Source organism: Schistocerca cancellata, chromosome 10 (assembly GCF_023864275.1).
Source record: "Schistocerca cancellata isolate TAMUIC-IGC-003103 chromosome 10, iqSchCanc2.1, whole genome shotgun sequence".
In the NCBI taxonomy this organism is placed as follows: Eukaryota; Metazoa; Arthropoda; class Insecta; order Orthoptera; family Acrididae; genus Schistocerca; species Schistocerca cancellata.
In genome coordinates this window covers 100,567,007-100,589,571 of record NC_064635.1, presented here as the reverse complement: position 1 = coordinate 100,589,571, position 22,565 = coordinate 100,567,007, and the positions used below count along the sequence as shown (strand labels likewise).

Here is a 22,565-nt window from a genome sequence, read left to right as displayed (position 1 = left end):
ATGTGAAGACATCGAAAAAGAAATAATTGTTGGAAGGATAGACTCAGCTTACAGGAAAGTCAAAACAACCTTCGGTGGCATTAAAAGCAAGGGTGGTAACATTGAGAGTGCAACGGGAATTCCACTGTTAAATGCAGAGGAGAGAGCAGAGAGTTGGCAAGAATACACTGAAAAGCCTCTACGAGGGGGAAGATTTGTCTGATGTGATAGAAGAAGAAACAGGAGTCAATTTAGAAGAGATAGGGAATCCAGTATTAGAATCAGAATTTAAGAGAGTTCTGGAGGACTTAAGATCAAATAAGGCAGAAGGAACAGATAACGTTCCCTCAGAATTTCTAAAATCGTTGGGGGAAGTGGCAACAAAATGACTATTCACGTTGGTGTGTAGAATGTATGAGTCTGGCGACATACCATCTGACTTTCGGAAAAGCATCATCCACATAGTTTCAAAGCAGTCAAGAGACGACAAGTGCGAGAATTATCGCACAATCAGCTTAAAAGCTCATGCATCCAAGTTGCTTACAAGAATAATATACAGGAGAATAGAAAAGAAAATTGGGGAGGCACTACATGACAATCAGCTTGGCTTTATGAAAAGTAGAGGCATGAGAGAGGCAATTCTGATGTTGCAGTTAATAATGGAAGTAAGACTAAAGAAAAATCAAGACACGTTAATAGGATTTGTCGACCTGGAAAAAAGGTTCGACAATGGAAAATGGTGCAACATGTTTGAAATTCTGAAAAAAGTAGGGGTAAGCTATAGGGAGAGATGGGTCATATACAATATGTACAACAGCCAAGAGGCAATAATAAGAGTGGACAACCAAGAACGAAATGCTCGTATTAAAAAGGATGTAGCCTTTCCCCCCTATTGTTCAATTTGTACATTGAGGAAGAAATGATAGAAATAAAAGAAGGGTTCAGGAGTGGAATTAAAATTCAAGATGAAAGGATAGCAATGATACGATTCCCTGACTACATTTCTATCCTGAGTGAAAGTGAAGAATAATTACATGATCTGCTGAATGGAATGAACAGTCTAATGAGTACACAGTATGGATTGAGAGTAAATCGAAGAAAGACGAAGGTGATGAGAAGTAGTAGAAATGAGAACACCGAGGAACTTAACATCAGGATTGAGGGTCACAAAGAAGTTGAAGTTACGGAATTCTGCTACCTAGGCAGTAAAATAACCAATGATGGATGGAGCAAGTAGGACATCAAAAGCAGGCTAGCTATGGCAAAAAAGGCTTTCCTGGCCAAGAGAAGTCTACTGATATCAAATATTGGCCTTAATCTGAGGAAGAAATTTCTGAGAATGTACATCATCTGGAATACAGCATTCTATGGTAGTGAAACATGGACTGTAGGAAAACCAGAACAGAAGAGAATCGAAGCTTTGAGATGTGGTGCTGCAGGTGAATGTTGAAAATTATGTGGACTGATAAGATAAGGAATGAGAACGCTCTATCCAGAATCGGAGAGGAAAGGAATATGAGGAAAACACTGATTAAGGAGAAGGGACAGGATGATAGGACATCTGTTAAGACACGAGGGAATGACTTCCATGGTAACAGAGGGAGCTGTAGAGGGCAAAAACTGTAGAGGAAGACAGACATTGGAATACATCCAGTGAGGATGTAGGTTGCAAGTGCTACTCTGAGATGAAGAGGTTGGCACAGGAGAGGAATTAGTGGCGGGTCGCATCTAACCAGTAAGTTTAGTATACATTGCAAATGACAATTCCTATTTTGCAAAATTTGAATCTCTTACAATTATTTGAGGTATGGTGGCAACTGCCAATGACAGTTCCCACCAACATGCATCAGATCCATTCCATTAAGTCTTGTTTGATTTGTTTTGGATCTCTTTACCATTCTTTTATCCATTCTAATTTTCGTCTATCTCACTTTTCTGGCACTTGTACATCTTTAAGACCCTTTTCCTTGTTTTACAACTTATTGTCCTTTCAGAGCTGACTTGCTTTTATGGTCGTCGTCTTCATTCCACCTGTTTTAAATTATGACTTTCATCACTATTTCAATGAATTTATTATAACCTGAATGGGAATTATGGGACATCCAATGCAATCAACTGTTTCATGTAAAAGATGTGAAAATAAGTAAGCTGACTACTATATGTAAAGTAGATTTTGTCAGTTCGACATCTTGTATCATATTATAATTTTTTCTCCCTAGATTCTTGCCGTTTAATAAAAAAAAAGTTAAGTAGTAATTCCTATATACCTTATGTACCACTATCAATCAAACAATGGAAAATCCAAGATGAAATGTAACAATATTATGAAAGGAAAAGTTGCTACTCACGATATAACGGAGATGCTGAGTCACAGATAGGCACAACAAAAGGACTGTCACAAATAAGCTTTCGGCCAGCAAGACCTCCGTATAAAAACACACACACACACACACACACACACACACACACACACACACACACTCTCTGTGTGGTCTTATTTTTGACGAAGGCTTTGCTGGCCGAAAGCTTATTTCTGACAATTTTTTTGTTGTGCCTATCTGCGACTCAGCATCTTGCTATACGGTGGGTAGCAACTTTCCCTTTCATAATATCATAAACTACTCTTCTTTATTTAGATGTTTCTGAAGATATTATGAGGGTCACTGCAAAAGTCATGGCAACTATTCTTTGTCACAAAAGTGGCAACATATTAAAAAATTCTGGAATACACAAATGGAAGGTTAGTTATTATGTAATCATTACACGTAGGAAGATTGATGAACACACACGGCCATAAAGACACAGCACGAGAAAAATTATGAAAAAAAGTTTGTCGGGGCAAATGTGTCAGTTGCAACAGTAGATTACAAAGTACACCCATTCCATGGCGTCAGGAGTCTCCCCAAGAAGCCACAGTAACATGACATGACATGACATGACATGACATGACATGACATGGCAGTCCTTTCCAGGAGAAAAAGCCATTGTGTGGAATACACTTTGGAACACATGAAGATGTTACCACAGCAGTGATGTGTGAGATGCGACCATTCGCTCATCTTCGACAGGGATGACAGTGTGTGACGGATTCATCGGGAGACCGTTTTGAGGGACTCTAAGATGTCACAAGCCTGTGATCCTGCCCTGTACTATTGTATACTGTTGCAACTGAGAGTAAAACACATTTGAAATGACAAAATTTGTTTCTTATTTTTCCTTTTCCTATATCTTCATGGCAGTGTGTGTTCATCAACTTCCCTACAAGTAATGTTTACATATGAACGAACTAACCTTTTATTCGTATATTTCAGAATTTTTTAATTTGTTACCATTTTTGAGGCAAAAAATACTTGTCATAACTTCTGCAATGACCCTCCTATAATGTCTGCATTATGGTAGAAGCATTATGAGACGTGATGGATCAAGTATACATGTATAGGAGGAGTTTATGTCCCAATTTACAAGTAATATTATTTCGTTAAGTGAAAAAAAGCATTGAGATACTAGCTATGGAGATAAGCAAGCCTATCATGTTCCATAGGCTACCTATACTACGTTAAAGCCACTAAAGCTAATTAGTAATTACTTTCACGGGAGTAGTGTGTTCAAGAATATAACTGTACTTTTGCATGTCGTCGAACACAGGAACAATAACACAGCCAAGATATATAAAAAGATATGGCACAGCACTAGAACAAAACCAAAGAATAAACACATCGTAAATAACATTCTTCACAGAATAAACACCAAAGTCCACTGTGTGATGTCGTTGTGTCACCAAGCGGTTCCTACAGACACCCCCCTCCCCCCTGTAGAGTGGAGCTCCGGGCACATAAGGATACTTGTATTTTATAATTCTGCCCGCCCTAGAGTGCTTCCCTGAGAACGGTGGATCTTCCGGTGTGGTTTCCTGCTTCTGGCTTGGTATGTTGCTCTCTTCTGGCAACACCTCTTCATCATTTTGTGTAGGCGGCAGTTCTTCACTGGTGTCACGATTTTCTTCGGCAGCTGGTGGCCACATGTGCGCCGGTTTAACTCTCTTAATGGAAACTGTTTGGCGCTTCCCATAATGATTTATCTGCAGCGTACGTTCACCTTTCACAAGTACTTTATACGGCCCAGTATATGGTGGCTGAAGAGGTGTTCGTACAGCGTCTGTCCTCAGCCACACGTAAGGGCAATTGCTAAGCTGCTGGTAAACGAATGGCGTGTTGGTGCCATGTCGAGAACCAGGTGTCTGTCGTAGCTGTGCCATGTGGTTGCGAACTTCCTTGTAAGAAAATAAGGTATGTCGCCCACTGTCGCTTCCGTCGCTTCGACAAGAAATTCTGCCAGCAGCCTGAGGTTCTCTCTGTAAACCAGTTCAGCCACGGATGCACCTAGGTCTGATTTGCAGGCAGTTTGGAGACCTACAAGCACCACTGACAATGCTGAAGTCCAGCTGTCCTTATGGCACAACAATGCTGTCTTGCATGTCCTGTGCCACCACCCAACCATGCCATTACTCGCTGGGTGATAAGTGGTGGTGCGGTGATGGCAGGATCCACTGAGCTTGGCTAATTGTTGGAACAAAGTGGATTCAAATTGTCATACTCAATCGGTTGTCACATATAGTGGACATCCAAAATGGGAGATCCAAGAAGCCAAAAATATTCGAGCTGCTGTCTCTGCTGAAATGTCCGATAGTGGAGAACCTTCTGCCCATCTTGTATACCGGTCCACCAATGTCGACAAATACTTGTAGCCTTCCAAAGGTGGTAGAAGGCCCACAATGTCCAAATGAACGTGGGAGAACCTCTTTGTTACTGAGGGGAAATCTCCAACATGCCGTCCAATCTCGTTCCTTTGGCACAGCATGCATGTTGTTACCCAACCGCGGCAATCCTTCCTTATACTCGGCCAGACAAAATGTTCCGTGAGTAGTTTGATAGTCGCTCTGCTACCCGGATGACCGAGTCCGTGTATGCTGCCGAAAACCTCTTCTGCTGTCGAACATTTTCACTTATGGAGATTTAAAGATCAACAGGATGAGCTCCAACAGACTCCGCAAAACATTCATGAACATTACGCACAGCTATAAGATGTCACTATCGATTAACACTGCTACAAGGGCAACATAGCATTCAGTTTGAATCATTGACCAGTAAACTGCCATAGAGAAAGAAAGTTGTCATATTGTTGCAGGTAACTATGACCTTTCAGAGCATTCCACTAAGATCTTAAAATTAAACATTTCTGTATAAAATAAAACTAAAACAAAAAGGATTTTCTCTAAGCTGAAAAGAGTTGAATTTGCCATGACGAACAATGAAACTTGGGAAGAAGTGTACACAGAGACTAGCACATATGGAAAGTTTTCAAAGTTCATATCAATATTTAAATTCAAATTTGAAGAAGTATTTCCAAAAGTACTACGAATCATTAAAGCACAAAGCAAAATGCACCACATTACCAAAGCAGGATAAGGAAATCCTATGTAACTCTTAGGAACGTCCATATTCACTTATCATGTACATACAGCAAATGGGAAGTGTCGTGTTTCTGTGTCAGTACAAAAGCAGAGCTGCCAACTTGCCTACAGAGCCGTGCCAGCAGCCGCAAGTCCTCGGGGTTGGCAGCTGCCGGACAACGCAGCACGGCGGCTCTCTCGTCGTCGGTCAGCTCTGCGAACGGTGGCTGGTCCACCACGGGGGTCAGGAGGTCAGGGACCAGGCTGCCGATGCCCTCGTCACTCACAGTTGAACTCAGGTCACTCTCGTCCGGAGTCCCGCGGAAGCTCCCTCCTCCGCCTCCACTACTGCTTCCCGCCTTAAACAGAGGGCCGGTCGGTTTGAAAACACTGTCCCTCACTCCCTCCTTCATCTGAGGTTGGTTGCATTTCCTTGGTAAGATATTTAAAACAAAATCTGAATCTAATGATCATGGAAATGACAGTGAAGGATGGTGAGGCTAGGTTGGACATACTACCAGACATCCCCCTGTAACAGAAATACATTTCTATAATATTAGGATAAGGACAGACTGCTCTCACTGTAAAGACAACCTACTGAATTGCAGACAGGCACAACAAAATGACTGTTACACATTACAGCATTCGGACAAAGCTTTTTTTCAGCAAAGGAAACACACATTCACACAAGCAAGCACACATATGCACACATGACCGCTACCACGAGCAGCTCTGACCGCAGTGCACTGTCACCCTGCTAGCAATTCAGGGTGGGCCAAGCAAGGGGGAGGGATAGTAGGGTATGGGTAGGGATAGAGAAAAACACTAAAACACTGTCTAGTGGGGGGGGGGGGGGGGGTTGCAGGGACAAGAGACTTCCAGGCGCAGTGTCGGGAGGTGGAGTGTAGGGGGAAAAACCAGGCGCAGCAGAAAAGGAGAAGAGCAGGGAAGTGGAAAGGACAGGCAGCAGGCAGGTACACTGGCAGAGGGTGAGGGAGTCTGAAAAGGGAAGAAAAGCTAGGACGAGAGGAGGAAACTGTTGGGTGAAGTGTGTAGGGACAGCAGGCTACCATAGGTTGAGGACGGGATGATTTTGGGATCGGAGAAAGTTTTTTAAGGATACCCTCATCTGCGCAGCTCAGAAAAGCTAGTGGTGGAGGCACAGGTCCAGATGGGCTGGCTTGTGAATCAGCCATTGAAATCAAGCATGTTATGTTCAGCTGCAAGTTGTGCCACGTGGTTGTCTACTTTGATCCTGGCAACAGTTTGGCGTTGGCCATTCGCCTTAGTGGACAACTAGTTAGTAGTCATACCAATATAAAAGGTTGTGCAATGGTTACAGCAGAGATGATATACAACATGCTTATTTTCACAGAGGACCCGGCCTTTCACAGGGCAGGATAGGCCTGTAACAGGACTGCTGTCTGGGTGGATTGGGCAGGTCTTGCACCTGGGCCTTCCACAGGGATGTGATCAGTGTGACAAGGGGTGGGGATTGGGACTGCGACTGGGATGGACTAGGATGTTGTGGAGGTTGGGATGGGCGATAGACCACCACTTTAGGAGGGGTGGTAAGGATCTTGGGTAGGGTCCTTATTTCAGGACATCTTGATAGATAATAAAACCCAGATGAAAGATGTGTTTCAGTTGTTCTAGTCAGAGGTGGTATTGGGTAACAAAGGGGAGACTTTTGTAGCTAGTTCTTGGGGGTGGTAGGAGGATTGGGGATGTGTGGGTAAATGGTACGGGAAATCTGTCTGCAAACTAGCTCTGGGGGCAGTACCTATCAGTGAAGGCCTTGGTGACACCTTCAGCATACTGGGAAAGGGAGTTCTTGTTACTGAGGATATGCCATCCCTGGGTGGCAAGGCTGTCTGGGAGAGACTCTTTTGTTGGTGCAGAGATGCCAGCTGTCAAAATGCAGGTACTATTGATGGCTGGTGGGTTTAATGTGTCCTTAGCTGTGGGCAGAGCCATCAGAGAGGACAAGGTCAACATTTAGGAAGGTGGCACATTGGGCTGAGGAGGACTAGGTGAAGTGGGCGGAACAGAAGGTGTTGAGGTTGTGAAGGAATGAGGATGGAGTTGTTGTGAGGTGAGTCCAAATCATGAAGATACCATCAATGAACCTGAACCAGAGCAGGGATTTGGGTTTTTGGGAGGCTACAAAGGCATCCTCTAGATGGCCCATAAACAGGTTGGCATACGGGGGTGTCATGGGTGCCCACAGCTGTGCCGTGGGTTTATTTGTATACCTTCCCTTTGTAGGAGAAGTAGTTATGTCTTAGTATAAATCTAGTTGGGTGGATGGGGAATGAGGTAGCGGGTTTGGAGTCTGAAGGACACTGGGAAAGCAAGACCATGAGCATGAGGGATGCTGGTGTATAGGGAGATGGCATTGACAGTGACGAGTATGAACTCAGGAAGTAAGAGGGTGTGGGTGGTACAGAGTTGGTGAAGGAAGTGATTGGTATCTTTTACTTGAGAGGCAAAATTACAGGCAACTGGCTGGAGGTGTTGGACAATGAGGACTGAAATCCTTTCAGTGATGGCACAATAACCAGCCACAATGGGGCATCGATGATTGCTGGGTTTGCTAATTTTGGGAAGCATGCAGAAGGTTGGTGCGCAGGGTGTCACAGGGGTGAGGAAGTAAATGGACTCATGGGAGAGGTTCTAAGAAGGGCCTAAGACTTTAAGCAGGGATTGGAGGTTATGTTGGATTCAGGGATGGGATCACTCTGGCAGACTTTATATGTGGATGAGACAGGCAGTTGGCAGAGGTCTTCCCCCAGGTAGTCACTGCAACTGATCATGGCAGGATTGGAGCCTTTGTCTGCAAAGACGTTTAGGTCTGGATCTGTTTTGAGACTGTTTGGCTATCCTTTCTTCTCCTGAAAGGTTGGTGTTCTTAGGAAGGGAACTGAGGAAGGATGGTGAGGCCAGGTTGCAAGTAAGATTGGTTCAAATGGCTCTGAGCACAATGGGACTTAACATCTGAGGTCATCAGTACCCTAGACTTAGAACCACTTTAACCCAACTAACCTAAGGACATCACACATATCCATGCCCGAGGCAGGATTCGAACCTGTGACCGTAGCAGCAGCAGCAGCAGCAGCAGCAGCAGCAGCAGCACAGTTCCATACTGAAGCGCCTAGAACCGCTCGGCCACAAAGGCCGGCTGCAAGTAAGAAATTCCTGAATGTTGACCTGGGGGTGGTTAGGTGGGAAGGATTACAGTTGGTTGGTGGTTTGAATTGGGAGAGGCAGGGTTCAATGTTGGAATTAGGTTGGCTTTGGTTAAAGAGAGTGCTGGCAAAGAAGTGTTTCCATTGCAGGAATTACAAGGAGTGCAAGTCATTGAAAAGCTGTGCTCTCAGGTTCCACAGTAACTACAACCTCAGAAATAGCAACAACATATTTGGCGGAAACAGTCAAATAATTGTGACAATGAAGATATAATTTTCACTGCTATCTTGTTAGGATGATGACAATGATGATTAAAAGTACTGATACCACAGATGACAGACTAAGTAAACAAAAATGTAGTGAAGGTCGAAAGTGATATAAACAATTTCTTTTTGTTTATTTAATTTCTTCTTGTATTATAAAAACATAGATAATTAATAAAGGGCATAAATTTAGAGCAGGCATAATTTTAACTTTCTGGACAGACCCCATACATTCATATAAGTTTGCAATTTGCATTATTCAGTACATATTAAAAATAATTTTTTTTTCAGGGAGCTTCTAAAATAAAAATAGTAGGGGAACGGGGGGGGGGGGGGGGGGGGGGCATCAGGTGTCATATACTGGGTCATAGTGATATTTGGTGATTCAGTGGTAAAGTGCCAGCCGCAAATCTGAATGTTCAGGTTTGATCTCCAGTCATTCCTAGTATTTTTATCTGTCACTTATCACTTCTTTCACCTCTGACAACAATTGTTGACATGAAAAATGTTGAGCTGCTCTGTGGTTTGCAACCCATGTTAAACAGAAGGTCCCCCCTATCATCAGCCGTGCAAGTCAGTGCAAAGGCCAGAGGAAGGCAACGACATACCGCCTCCGACAGGGCTGTGCCTAGTAAAACACTTTGATGTTCAAAAAAATCTTTGGATTGATGACTGCTTTACTTTCATCACATTATTAAAGCCTTCTGCTGACTGCATCTTCTTCAAAAAGTTGCCAACAATTTCAAGCAGATCCACAGCTTCCTTTAGGCTTACAGCAACTCTTTGGAGAACTTTGCTGACCTGGTTGACTCTGAACATGACTACATACAGACCACTGTACAACAAAAAAAGTTTTCTTGCAATACATCTACAATTATCAAGCAACACGGCTTGTTCACCAACATGTTTACTGGACTATTTTTGCTTCTATTATTGTATACTTTATACTATGAAACACACTGTCACAGCAAACATGCAACTATTTGGCACCTGTTGTCTGTTTCTCACACTCAAACTTTCCAAGGTTGCCCAACAAATTCAGACTATACTGGCTTTATTGCTTTAATACAGCAGAGACATAGAAAGCAGTTATCATTCTGTCAAAGCCGCAGTTACCAGTTATGTTAGGTGCTTAGTTAAGAGCTCATGGGACTTCTTGCTGTAAAATTATGGTTTTGCAGTACCTTTTTTAAAAAAAAAAAAATGATAAATTCATTAAAACGAAAATAAATCAGAAGTTTTTATTGCAGGCCAGAACTTCATGACACTTGCCATCTGCTGCCTGGTTTGATTTCTCCACTTCACTTAATTTCAACACCAGCTCCTCTAAGTGATTGGATGAGAATTTACCACCCAGAGCTTTTTAACTCTCTTGGTTTGCAAATACAAATTAAAGAAGATTAGGTTCTAAGGAACCTCTTGACTTGCATTCATAGATGCAGAGCACAAGTTCACATTTCTTAAAATTTCAAAACAGGGCCAGACTGATTATATGTAATGTACAGTTAACATGTGAGGACATTTAACAAATATTAAGAGAAATAAGAATTTTCATATAAGACAAATAGTTCGTGAATTTTATGAAAAAGATCACACACTTTATCAGAAATGTGAAATCTGAAAAGATTTCGATGTTAAATTTTAAATGTTCAAGGATCATAAACAGACACAAAGAAAGTAATAATGAAAGCATGGGATAATGAATGTGTGGCTGAAAACCGCAATTAACAACTTATCATTTCATTAAATACAGACAGCTGTTCTAGTGATCACACAACCAATAGTGAAAGTGATTCAGATATAAGCATTGTGCATCCACTAGTGGTTGTGTGTGTTATGGAAAATTCAATTGATTTATTTGGATAATTTGTTACTTTGCAACATGTGTGTATGTGAACACCTCTGATTACAGTATCATATGCTTCACAGATACACTGATATTATGACCATTTTATAACACAACTACAGTAAAATGCTTCTTTCATTACAGAAATAAACAGGGTGACTATTAGTGATTCACTCGCTTTCAAAACTCTATATTTTACAAAGTGTTACTTGTACACGTATGATTGATGCATGAAAAGAACTGTAATCTCATCCCAAGTTTGTATTTGGAACACTGCAAACATTCTATGAGTGCCCCTCTGGTCACAGAATACATATCCAAAAAGCAACCAAGTTTGTTCCACACCTAATGTAGCAATGTCCTGTCAATGGTCACCATAGCTGTATTGATGCATTCTCTGAAGTGTTTCAGTGTTCTTCAAAGTGGGGGTACATAAATGTGGTCCTTCATGTACCCTCAAACGAAAAAGTGACAGGGGGATAGGTCAGGCAACCTGAGAGGCCAAGCGAATGGAGCCACAACGTCTTTACCACTGTGCCCAATCCGGTGATGTGGAAGTTGTCATTTAGGTAGCGACAAACATCAATGGTCTGGCGAGGACGTGCCCCATCTCATCGGAGATGAAATTTTTGAAACTGGCTGTCGGTTGTGGAAACAACCACAACTACAATATATCAAGGTAAGAGCTACACTACATGATCAAAAGTGTCCGGATACTCCCAAAAACATATGTTTTTCATGTTTAGGTGCATTGTGCTGCCACCTACTGCCACGTACTCCATTATCAGCGACCTCACTAGTCATTCGACATCGTGAGAGATCATAATGGGGCCCTCTGCAGAACTCACGGACTTCCAATGTGGTCAGGTGATTGGGTGTCACTTGTGTCATACGTGTGTATGCGAGATTTCCACACTCCTAAACATCTCTAGGTCCGTTGTTTCCTATGTGATAGAGAATTGGAAACAAGCAGGGACACGTAGAGCACTAAAGTGTATAGGCCAGCAGAGAATTGGAAACATTCAGGGACACGTAGAGCACTAAAGTATATAGGCCAGCCTCGTCTGTGTCTGTTGACTGACAGAGACTGCCAACAGTTGAAGAGGGTCGTAATGTGTAATACGCAGACATCTATCCAGACCATCACATAGGAATTCCAAACTGCATCAGGATCCACTGCAAGTACTATGACAGTTAGGCAGGAGGTGAGAAAATTTGGATTTCATGATTGTGCGGTTGCTCATAAGCCGGTAAATGCCAAATGATGCCTCACTTGGTGTAAGGAGCATAAACATTGGACGACTGAATAATAGAAAAACATTGTGTGGAGTGACGTATCACGGTACACAATGTGGCAGTCTGATGGCAGGGTGTGGGTATGGCGAATGCCAAGTGAGTGTCATCTGCCAGCGTGTGTAGTGCCAATGGTAAAATTCGAAGGTGGTGGTGGTGGTATGGTGTGGTCGTGTTTTTCATAGAGGGGGGGGCTTCCATCCCTTGTTGTTTTGCGTGGCACTGTCACAGCACAGGCCTACATTGATGTTTTAAGCACCTTCTTGCTTCCCACTCTTAAAGAGCAATTGGGGGATGGTGATTGCAATTCTCAACAATATCAAGCACCTGTTCATAATGCACGGCCTGTGGTGGAATGGTTACACGACAATAACATCCCTGTAATGGACTGGCCTGCAGTGAGTCCTGACCTGAATCCTATAGAACACCTTTGGGATGTTTTGGAACACTGACTTCGTGCCAGGTCTCACCTACCAACATCAATACCTCTCCTCAGTGCAGCACTCTGGGGAGAATGGGCAGCCATTCGAAGCTGCCATCAAGGCTACGGGTGGGCTAACAACATACTGAATTCCATCATTACCGATGAAGGGTGCACGAACTTTTAAGTCATTTTCAACCTGGTGTCTGGATACTTTTGATCACACAGAGTACCATCACAGTCTTTTCACAGAAGAAAAAAGAGCCCATACAGCTTTGTCTGTGACATTGCAAGGAAACATTAACCTCCAATCAATCTCGTTTGTGTGCCACAATTTCAGAAGGAAGTACTGGACCCAACACACACACACACACACACACACACACACACACACACACACAGTGGAAATTAACATTTCCAGATAAGAAAGCTGCTTTGTTGCTGAATATCACCTTGTAGGCGAAGTGTTTATACTCAAGTGCTTCCTGCATTGTGACACAAAACTGAAGAAGTTGGTCATAATCTTCCAGTTTTAACTATCGCAAAAGCTGGAGACTGTATGGTCTGAAATGTAACCAATATCACAAAATCATCCACACAGTTTGTTGTGGTGTTCCAAGTTTATCAGCTTGCGTGGACCACTGATTGTTGTGGACTGCGTACAAAACTTTCCCTCAGCCTCTTCAATATTGCATCTGGCACATTTGGTTGACCAGTACTTTTCTGTTTACAAGAGACAACCAGTGCTCCTGAACTATCAATACCAACATACAATGCTCTCTTTACATGGTTGTCAAGTTTTGTAATTCCTTCTGAACACACACTCCACTGTTGTAACTGATAAACATCTTGCATATTCCAATAAACAAAAAATCTTTTCTTGCTCTGTTGCCATTTTGTCAAGGCACTGCACTTGTAACACCAGCTGTTGAGCACAAAGCAAACCCACTGATTATACGATTCTATTCATACATCAATCACATCTGTACATGTAATACTTTGCAAAATATAGAGCTCTGAAAACAAAACCCTAGAAATTTTAAAATCTAAGTTCTTTAGAAATTGACAAACAAATAAGATTTTTGCCATTTCATTTAAATATTTTGACACAAAGGGATAACAGAAAGAAAAGGCTCCATAGAAATAATGGAAGGAGTCAAAGCAATCAATCACTGTGTATTTGACATATAAATGGCTGACCAGTTCATAAACAATGTTTGAAGCTATTACAAAAAACAGCACTACAATATGATCTCACTCTAACACAGAAAAAAGTTGTTGCATGTGGTACATAAGGAAGAGGAGGAGAGCACCAAAAGAAGGAAATTTGAGGGTAATCCCAAAAGTAAAGTGTTCTCTTATTTTTTTTCTGAAATAAAAAATATATATTCTATAATATTTAGATCATCTTAAGGTTGAAAATTTATTTGTTTATCTACATAACTGCCATTTCAGACAATACTAAGGTTTTGTACCTCAATCAGTAAAAACGGAACCCTTATAGAATCACTTTGATGTCTGCCTGCCTGCCTGTATGACAAGATTGCTACGAAAAAACAAGATTGCTACGAAAAAAAAAAAAACAAGATTGCTACGAAAAAAAAAAAAAAACAAGATTGCTACGAAAAAAAAAACAAGATTGCTACGAAAAAAAAAAACAAGATTGCTACCAAAAAAAAAAAAAACAAGATTGCTACAAAAAAAAAACAAGATTGCTACAAAAAAAAACAAGATTGCTACAAAAAAAAAACAAGATTGCTACAAAAAAAAAACAAGATTGCTACAAAAAAACAAGATTGCTACAAAAAAAAACAAAAATGCATGTACCTAATATTTTTCTGCATCTCCAATGTTTTGGGAGCCCTTTCTTTCAAGATTACCCTCGTGTAACAGAGAAAGAGGGATATTGCAGAATGGATGGTATCAGCGCAGGAAGTGTTAAGTTATGGTCATACGGCAGGCGGGCATGCTGTGCCCAGCAGCATGTTCACCAAGTAGTCAACTCTGTTCTCAGACACAGTTTGGCAGTGGCCATCCATTCAGATGGACAGCTGGTTGGTAGTATTGCCCACATGAAAAAATGTGCAGAAGTTACAGCACAACAGGAATATGACTTGAGTGCTTTCATAGGTGGCCCTGCCTCTGATAGGATAGGATAAACTTGTGGTGGGGCTAGAGTACGTTGTGCTTGGTGAGTGCATCCGACAGGTCTCACAAATGGGTGTCCCACAGGGGTTTGGAACATGTGGCAATGTGTCATAAGGAGGTGTATGAATAGACAAGCAAGGCTATTTTTTTACATTCAGTGAGCAATGGAATACCACTTTTGGAGGGATGGTACGGACTGTGGGAAGGACACTCCTTGTTTATTCACAATGATAAATAGACAAAACACTAGTGGAGCATATAGTCAAGTTGTTACTAGTGGAGCATATAGTCAAGGTGTTCAGTCCTTATTTTGAGAAAAGAGGATTTCAATACCCTAAATCTTGTAGCTGACACTGTCTCAGAACAAGCTAGGTATAACTATAGCCAACAGACATTGCAGTATGGACAAGTGATGCCTGTAGCTGACCTGATGGAACAGGAATGAAGTCCAATAGTTCTATGACCACTAGGCCGAATACCAGAAAAGTGAAGGGGTGAAGAAGAACAAGAAGATTCAATGAAAGATAAGTGATGGGCTTTGATCCATTTTGTTTTGTTTTAGGGAGCAAAGAGAACTAAGGTCATAAGCGCTCATGTCAGAACCGTAGAACACTAAGACGAAAAAGGAATTAAAAGCTACTACAAGTTGAGCCCAATCAACAGACGGAGAGACAGCTAAAAACAGAGACTTTCTCTTGGATCAAGTTCCACAAAATACACCGTAGAGACAATGGAGGTTCTGAACAAAAGCCTAAATGTCTTTCGCCATATTGCTAAGTTGGATAAAAAGCAAAATGTGGGCAACAGCCAACACATCGTTCTTTAAAACGACCGATAACTCAAGTCGGACAACTTAAATTAGAACGTAAGTGCTTAAAAAAGGGGCATTCCATCACGAAATGGTGAACCATCAAAGGTTGATGACAATGAGCACAAAGTGGTGGGCGATCAACACTTAACAAATGACGATGGCTAAAATGACAGTGCCCAAAATACGGAGCCTAGCTAAAATGATCTCCTTGCAGCGAGAGAGCCCAGAGGAGGTCGACCAAAATGCTGGGTGAGGTTTACCTCCCTGGAGCTTGTTCCCATGAAGGGAAGACCAATGGTGAGCCCGAAGGGATACTACCTACTGACTGATGGCAATACAGAGATTGTCACAGGGAATGGAAGAACTAGAGGGCCAAGGTACATGGACTGCAGCCTTGGCAATAGCACCAGCAGCTTCGTTTCCCCATCAGACTGAGATGACCAGGGACCCACATAAACACCACAGTGGCTCCCTCAGAAGCGAGCAAGTGAAAGCTTTCCTGGACATGTTGCATCACGGAATTGACAGTGTACAGCACACAGAGGCTCTGAAGAGAACTGAGAGAGTCAGAGCAGATGGCACAATTGAAAAGCCTATGTAGCTGGATGTACTGGGTGGCCTGATACAGAGCAAAGAGCTCCACTGTAAATACAGAGCAGCGTTCGGAAGCTGATCCCGAAAATTGTCGGTGCCAATGATGAAGGCATACCCAACACCAAGATCAGTCCGAGAGCCATCAATGTACACAAAGTTCCGTGCAGAGGTTGAGAAGCTTACGTTGATAAGAGCGAGTTTGCAATAGTGTCCTTAGAAAGTGAGTGAAGTGCAAGGTGAACACAGGCTGCTGCACAAAGCCAAGGTGGTGAAAGGTTCACACCCACTGGGAAAGTGGCAGGTAGTGTGAAGTTAACCTGCCAGAGCAATAGAGAAGAGAAACACACACCATATTGGCAGTCAAAGGAGTCAACGAAGAAGGATGCACAGTGTGGGTGGCCAGGCATGGCTAACAGCATGTGTGTCTGCTGAGGACAATGTCACGTTGGTATGACAGCGATAGTTTGGCAGGTTCTGCATACAAATTCTCAGCCAAGCTGGTGTAAAAGGCACCAGCAGTCAATGGGATGCCACAATGGTGGATTGTGTTGAGACAGTGTAAAATGGATGGACATACTGATGCATAAAGGAAACACTCAGTCTAGTTTTGAACGGACAAGCAATCAGTACAAACTGAAGAGGTGGTTCGCTCCGCTCTGCGGAAAGCACTGCTGAGGACATGTAGGACATTGACGGACCAGATACAGTGGGTGGCCAGGTAAGACATGTGGGAGGACCAAGAAAGTTTCCTATCTAGCATGAGCTCCAGGAATTTTGTAGTTTCAGTGAACAGAAGAGCAACAGGCCCAAGATGTAAAGACAATGGAAGAAACCTGCTGCACCACCAGAAATTCATACAAATGGTTTTGTCAGTGGGAAAGCGAAAGCCATTGTTGATGCTCCCCAAGTGAAGACAATCAAGACAACACTGCACAAGGAGACAAGTCTGTGAAGAACTGCAATAGCTCAAAAAATCATGAATGAAAAGGGAGCTGGAGATACCCGGTGGAAGAGGCCATAATAGGATTAATGGCGACAGTAGGACCACACTCAGGACGGAATCCTGAGGCACATAATTTTCCTGGATAAAGACGTCCAACAAAGCAGAACCCACATGTACCTTGAAAACTTGGTCTTTTAAAAATTTCAGAAAGAAACAGGGTAGGCGGCCATGGAAGCACCATGTACAAAGAGTACAGAGGACACCAGTCCTCCAACAGGTGTTGTAGGCTTTCTCCAATTCAAAAAACACTGTCACAGCCTAGTATTTCTACAGAAAACCATACATGACATGGGCTGACAAAGTGACAATACGGTCAACTGCAGAACGGCACACTCATAAATCCACATTGTGCAGTGGCCAGTAAATTGCGAGACTCTAGCCACCATACCAGCTGGGCGTGAATCGCCTTGCAAACACGGCTGGTAAGAGAAATGAGGCAGTAGTTAGAAGGAAGGTGTTAGTCCACACTGGACTTAGGTATGGGTACGATAGTGGCTTCATGTCACTGTCTGGGAAATGTGGCCTCTGCCCAGGTGTGATTGTATGTATGAAGGAGAAAGTGCTTGCCTGCAAGTAAAAGGTGCTGCAACAGCTAAATGTGAACACCATCCAGACCTGGAGTAGAGGATTGGGATGAAGTGAGGGCATGATCTAGCTCCCTCATAGTAAAAGTGGCATTGTAGCACTCATGATTCTGAGAAGAGAAGGGTATTGTCTGAGCCTCCTCCACTCCTTTCCAATGGAGGAAGGCAGGGTGATAGTGGGTGGAGTTTGAAATCTCCGCAAATTAGTGGCCCGAGGTTGTTGGAGATAGCAGTAGGGTCCATTATGACATCATCTGCTATGGTCAGGCCAGGAATTGGGAATGGACTTCAGTTCCAGAGAGCCGTAAGAGGCTAGTCCTCATGACAGAAGAGGGAGTGGAACTGTTGAAAGAACCAGTAAATTAAATCCGGCTAGCTATTTTACTAATCGGAAGATCACGACAACACTGCTCATGCAATTTTTATAATGAATACAGTTCACCATCGCAGGATGACAGTTAAAAACACTGAGAGCACATCTCTGCACGTGAATCGCGTCACGGTACACCTCAGTCCACCAAGAGACCGGGACATGGCACGGTAAAGATGAAGTGCAACGAATGGAATGTTTTGTGGTAGTAAGGATAATGTTTGTAAGACATTCTACCTGGCCATCACAACTGATGAATAGTTGTTTGTCAAAGGTCACCTCCAGTTGGCCTTAGAAAGCTACCATTTGTGTTTACATGTAGGTGGGGTAGGAGTCAGCAAATGGACAGCATATGAGAAATGGTCACTGGAGTGTGTGTCAGAGAGAACGGACCACTCAAGACAACGGGCAAGCTGGGCAGTGCAGAAGGAGAAGTTCAAATGGGAATAGGTGTGCATGGAGTCTGAAAGGAACGCGGGTGCTCCAGTGTGAAGGCAGATGAGGTTGAGTTGATTGTAAAGTCAGCCAAGAGGACACCTCTCTGACAGGTTCCAGGAGCGCCCCAGGCGATGGCACACACTTAAGTCACTAAGCAGTAGAAAGGGGTGAGGGAGGTGCACAATAAGCTAGAGGAAGTCTGCTCAGGTGACTTCGAATGACGGAGGGATGTAAATGGTACACAGAGAAAAACTGAAGCGAGGAAGGAAAATGCAGACTGCAACAGGGCAACTTTTAACATTGCAGCACATCAGCAATCGTGAATAATTTTCTGATTATAAAGAGAACCTGTGGCCCACCGAACATTGGCTGGAGTGAGGAAGCACGCTTCTGACATTTGAGCTAAGTACAGCTATTGACATGGTGCACACATACTGTTCATTTTACATTTTATGCGAGTCTTTTGCACTTTTGGGCATTCTGTATTAATGTTGGACCATGCCTCTTTAGACAGTTTGTAGTTTTAGTGTGTTCCGGAGAAGGCGTGGTTATCCGCGCCGAAACCTAGGTCAACATCCAGTTTCTATTTGCAATCGAGACGGATTCTTTATAAACATTAGACCCCAACAGCTCGCAACTGGGTGTTCAGGAAGAGGGTCTGACTATGAATGTCATCCTGATGAGCATCGTGACTTCCCCATGAGATGGAAGGTCAAAGCAGACTGGAAAGAAATCTGAGAGGTCAAATTGGTCGTGAGGACACAATTTTGATTCCTGGTGGCAGAGAACAAGTGGACACTGCTGTTCCAAGAGCAGCCATAATTCCTCTTTGTTGGCTCTAAGGCTGCGAACGTTCCATTGGATGAGTGGCATGACCGGGAAGGGGAGGAGGGAAAAAAATTAAGGGGTGTCACCTCAGCAACTGCCGAGTGCCAACCTTCGAAATCTCTCTGCTACAGGGCACAGAGGGTGGAGGATCCTGCTCCGTGACATGTACAGAGGTGTCAGTATTCGCCCTCAGTCAGTCTGCGGAGTCAGAACAACAGCTAACTGTGTGGACTGGCTCACAGAGGTCGGCCGGGTGAAGGTATCACACGGTAACACAACTGAAGAGGATTGTCAAATCGTCGAAGGAGAAGACCAATTGTCTTTATTAGATTTCTTGGAGCCTTTGCGGTTGGCAGATGAAGACTCAGATGTTTGTTGGCTAGAGGGAGTGTCCAACCTGCTGATTGTGTAGCAGCTGATTTCGGCATATGAGACGAAAATTTAGTGGCTTGTTTCACTGCTGGAGGAGGAGGAGATGGGGATGCTACCATGAAACTGGGCAACTTTACAATCGCAGTGCTGAATCTGAGGACGCAAGTCTGCATGGCCACGTCCTTCATGTAGCGAGATGTAGCAACAATGGTGCTGTAAGGGCTGCAGGGTTTTTGACTAGCCAACAACTTGCTAGTAACAGGGTAAGGCACTTTTTCCTTCACCCTGATCTCCTGGATGGCCTGTTCATCGAGATACACACAACATTCTCGGGAGGAGGCTGCATGGTCACCAATGCAATTGATACAGCAGGGAGAAGGAGTCCGACAATCTGCCTCATGAGCATCCCTAGCACAGATTAAATATTTGGCCAGATGTGGACAGAACATTCGATTGTGGTGAATGTACGGTCGGACTGTGATGACTTCATGGCTTGGTTTGATCTTAGATGGAAACACTACTCTATCAAATGTGAGAAAAAGAGTTTGTGTGACCACTAAGGATGTATCTACCATTTTCATCATCCAGTGGTCTGCAATGATGCCCTGATCAGAAATAAGTCTGGATTTCTGCATTGATCAGACCATCGAGAAGTCCAGTGTAAATAACACCACATGAAGAATTCAGTATTCCATGGGCCTCGAGACAAACAGGATAGCTGTGGAGGAGCAAACCTGGAAGCAGTTGTTGTGGATGAGAATCACAAGTAGTCTCCAAAAGCAAATTGCCATTGTGTAAATAAGAGCAGGATTTCACAGGGCCAGCAAATGCATCAACGCCTTTCTGAATAATAAATGGATTAACCGTAGCAAAGGATGGATCATCTTCAGTACCTGAAACCATGAAGAACCGAGGTGCAGCCATGAAGGTCTTTGAGTCATTAGCTTCATTCCATTTACATTTAGTAGACTTAGACTGAGATGATGATGTTTGGCTCATTGTGAGAAAATCCCCCACGACTTTCAGAGCCTCCAACAGCATGCTCCTTGTTGGGGGACCCCCCTCAGATGGGGACGCACCTGCCTTAGGGGAAGGTAAGCTCAGCAATCGAACCTTCCTGGACATGGCCTGTACCAGGGGTATGTGTGAATCCTACCTGTAGACCCAGGTCTGGGAATTACACATTACCCAGGCACCTGTTATGCGTCGGACAAGTGGGCTCGCCTTCAGGAGCGCATAGGGGAGAAAAAAAAAGAGGAACCTCAAATGCCAAAGAGGAGGAGGGAAATTAAGAAAGAGAGGAAAAAAGAAAAAGAACGTAAAAACAGTGGAGGAACTGTCCTGATGTGAGGTTACTGAAAATTCCCAAAAATATCCCAGACTTATTCCACAAGAGAGGGGAAAAAAATAGTAGCATTAGGACAGACATGCAGTACAGAAGGGAAAAGTGCTCCAAAGGCTAAGGCCCCGCGGCACCCAAGCACGAACTCACGAAAATGTGATGTGCCCCTAAGGGGTGTGATTTGTCTGTCACTGCACTTCCTGGAGACAGCAAAGGTACAGAATGTACAGAGAAACTAGGTACACTCGTGTGTGTGTGTGTGTGTGTGTGTGTGTGTGTGTGTGTGTGTGTGTGTGTGTGTGGAGGGGGTGTTACTCGCAATCATGTCACATGTCAAACAGGCACGAGAAACAGTGAAGCTAAACAGTATGCTACTGAACTGTTCTCCAAGGGGGGGACTGATGACCATAGATGTTAAGTCCCATAGTGCTCAGAGCCATTTGAACTATTTGTTCTCCAAGGGTCAGAGACCCTTACATTATCGTAAGTACTCATAGTAGAAATATTTGTATTAGCGTAGAAAAATCAAAGAGGTGCCAGCAGCAATAGGGGCTTTTTGCAGTACCAGTATTTGCTGTTGTAATAGTACCAAGACTAGTAGTTCATAAAGATAACTGTGTAATTAGTCACAATAGATTGAAGTAATGAAAATCTATGGCTCTTTTCTGTCACAGTAAAGGCAGATCTGTGAGTGGGAAAGATGGTGTCAGGGAACTAAACGTAGAGTAGCTTATATGTACCCATATACAGTAAATGTTAGAGCTATAGTAGTAGAAACAAAAGAAGATAACTAGTAAAATACTATGACAGGTGCTGTAAACTTAGTTAAATTTTTAGGGGAAAAAAATATCATAGATTCACATAAATGTGATAGCCCATTGCTGTTGTCAAGAAAGTGGATTACAACAAATAAAAAAAATAATTAGTTGGTTCAAATGGCTCTGAGCACTATGGGACTTAACATCTGTGGTCATCAGTCCCCTAGAACTTACAACTACTTAAAACTAACCAACCTAAGGACATCACACATATCCATGCCTGAGGCAGGATTCGAACCTGTGACCATAACAGTCATGCGGTTCCAGACTGAAGCACCTAGAACCGCACAGCCACACCGGCCGGCCAAAATAATTAGTACACAGTGATATTAGATAATGAAGGTGTGTCCATTAGCATTTGGTTTATTGAGATATTAGAGTGTGTGCAGATATGGTGGTGTAGATTCGGGGGGAAGAGGGTAAGGCCTGTCTGTAAAGCTCCCCAACATACTGGGCAAAGGACTGCTTGTCACTGCAGATGCACTGTCCACTTTGACAAAAGTAGTGTATTACCTGATTTCTTAATGGAGGGCCCCTTGCCGTTGGCATGAAGTAGACGTATGTGTGCAACTGCAGCAGCATTTTGTGCTGCAGCAGCCAAACAACTACCTTCACCAGCTGCGACTGCTGCTGCGGATGGTGTAGGGGGTTCTTCTTCTGCCCCAAGGGAGTTGGCAGTGAGAAGTCGCTCATCACCTGGAGGAGACAGTTTGACAAGTGGTAATCATTATGACCAAATTGTGTTATGATTTAAAAAGCTGTTCAGTATTAAAGAAGTAACAATTATTTGTACGTGGGCATGCTGCAAAGTAATGTC

At 43.2% G+C, this 22,565-nt stretch overlaps 1 protein-coding gene across 1 annotated transcript in view; it reads right to left on the bottom strand.

The window, feature by feature from the left end:
* The window catches only part of LOC126106625 (GATOR complex protein NPRL3), an 84,988-nt gene that overhangs the window by 3,260 nt on the left and 59,163 nt on the right, over positions 1 to 22,565 (bottom strand). Inside the window, 2 exon segments of the mRNA XM_049912980.1 lie at positions 5,555 to 5,787; positions 22,262 to 22,444. Coding sequence (XP_049768937.1) covers positions 5,555 to 5,787; positions 22,262 to 22,444 — 416 coding nt within the window.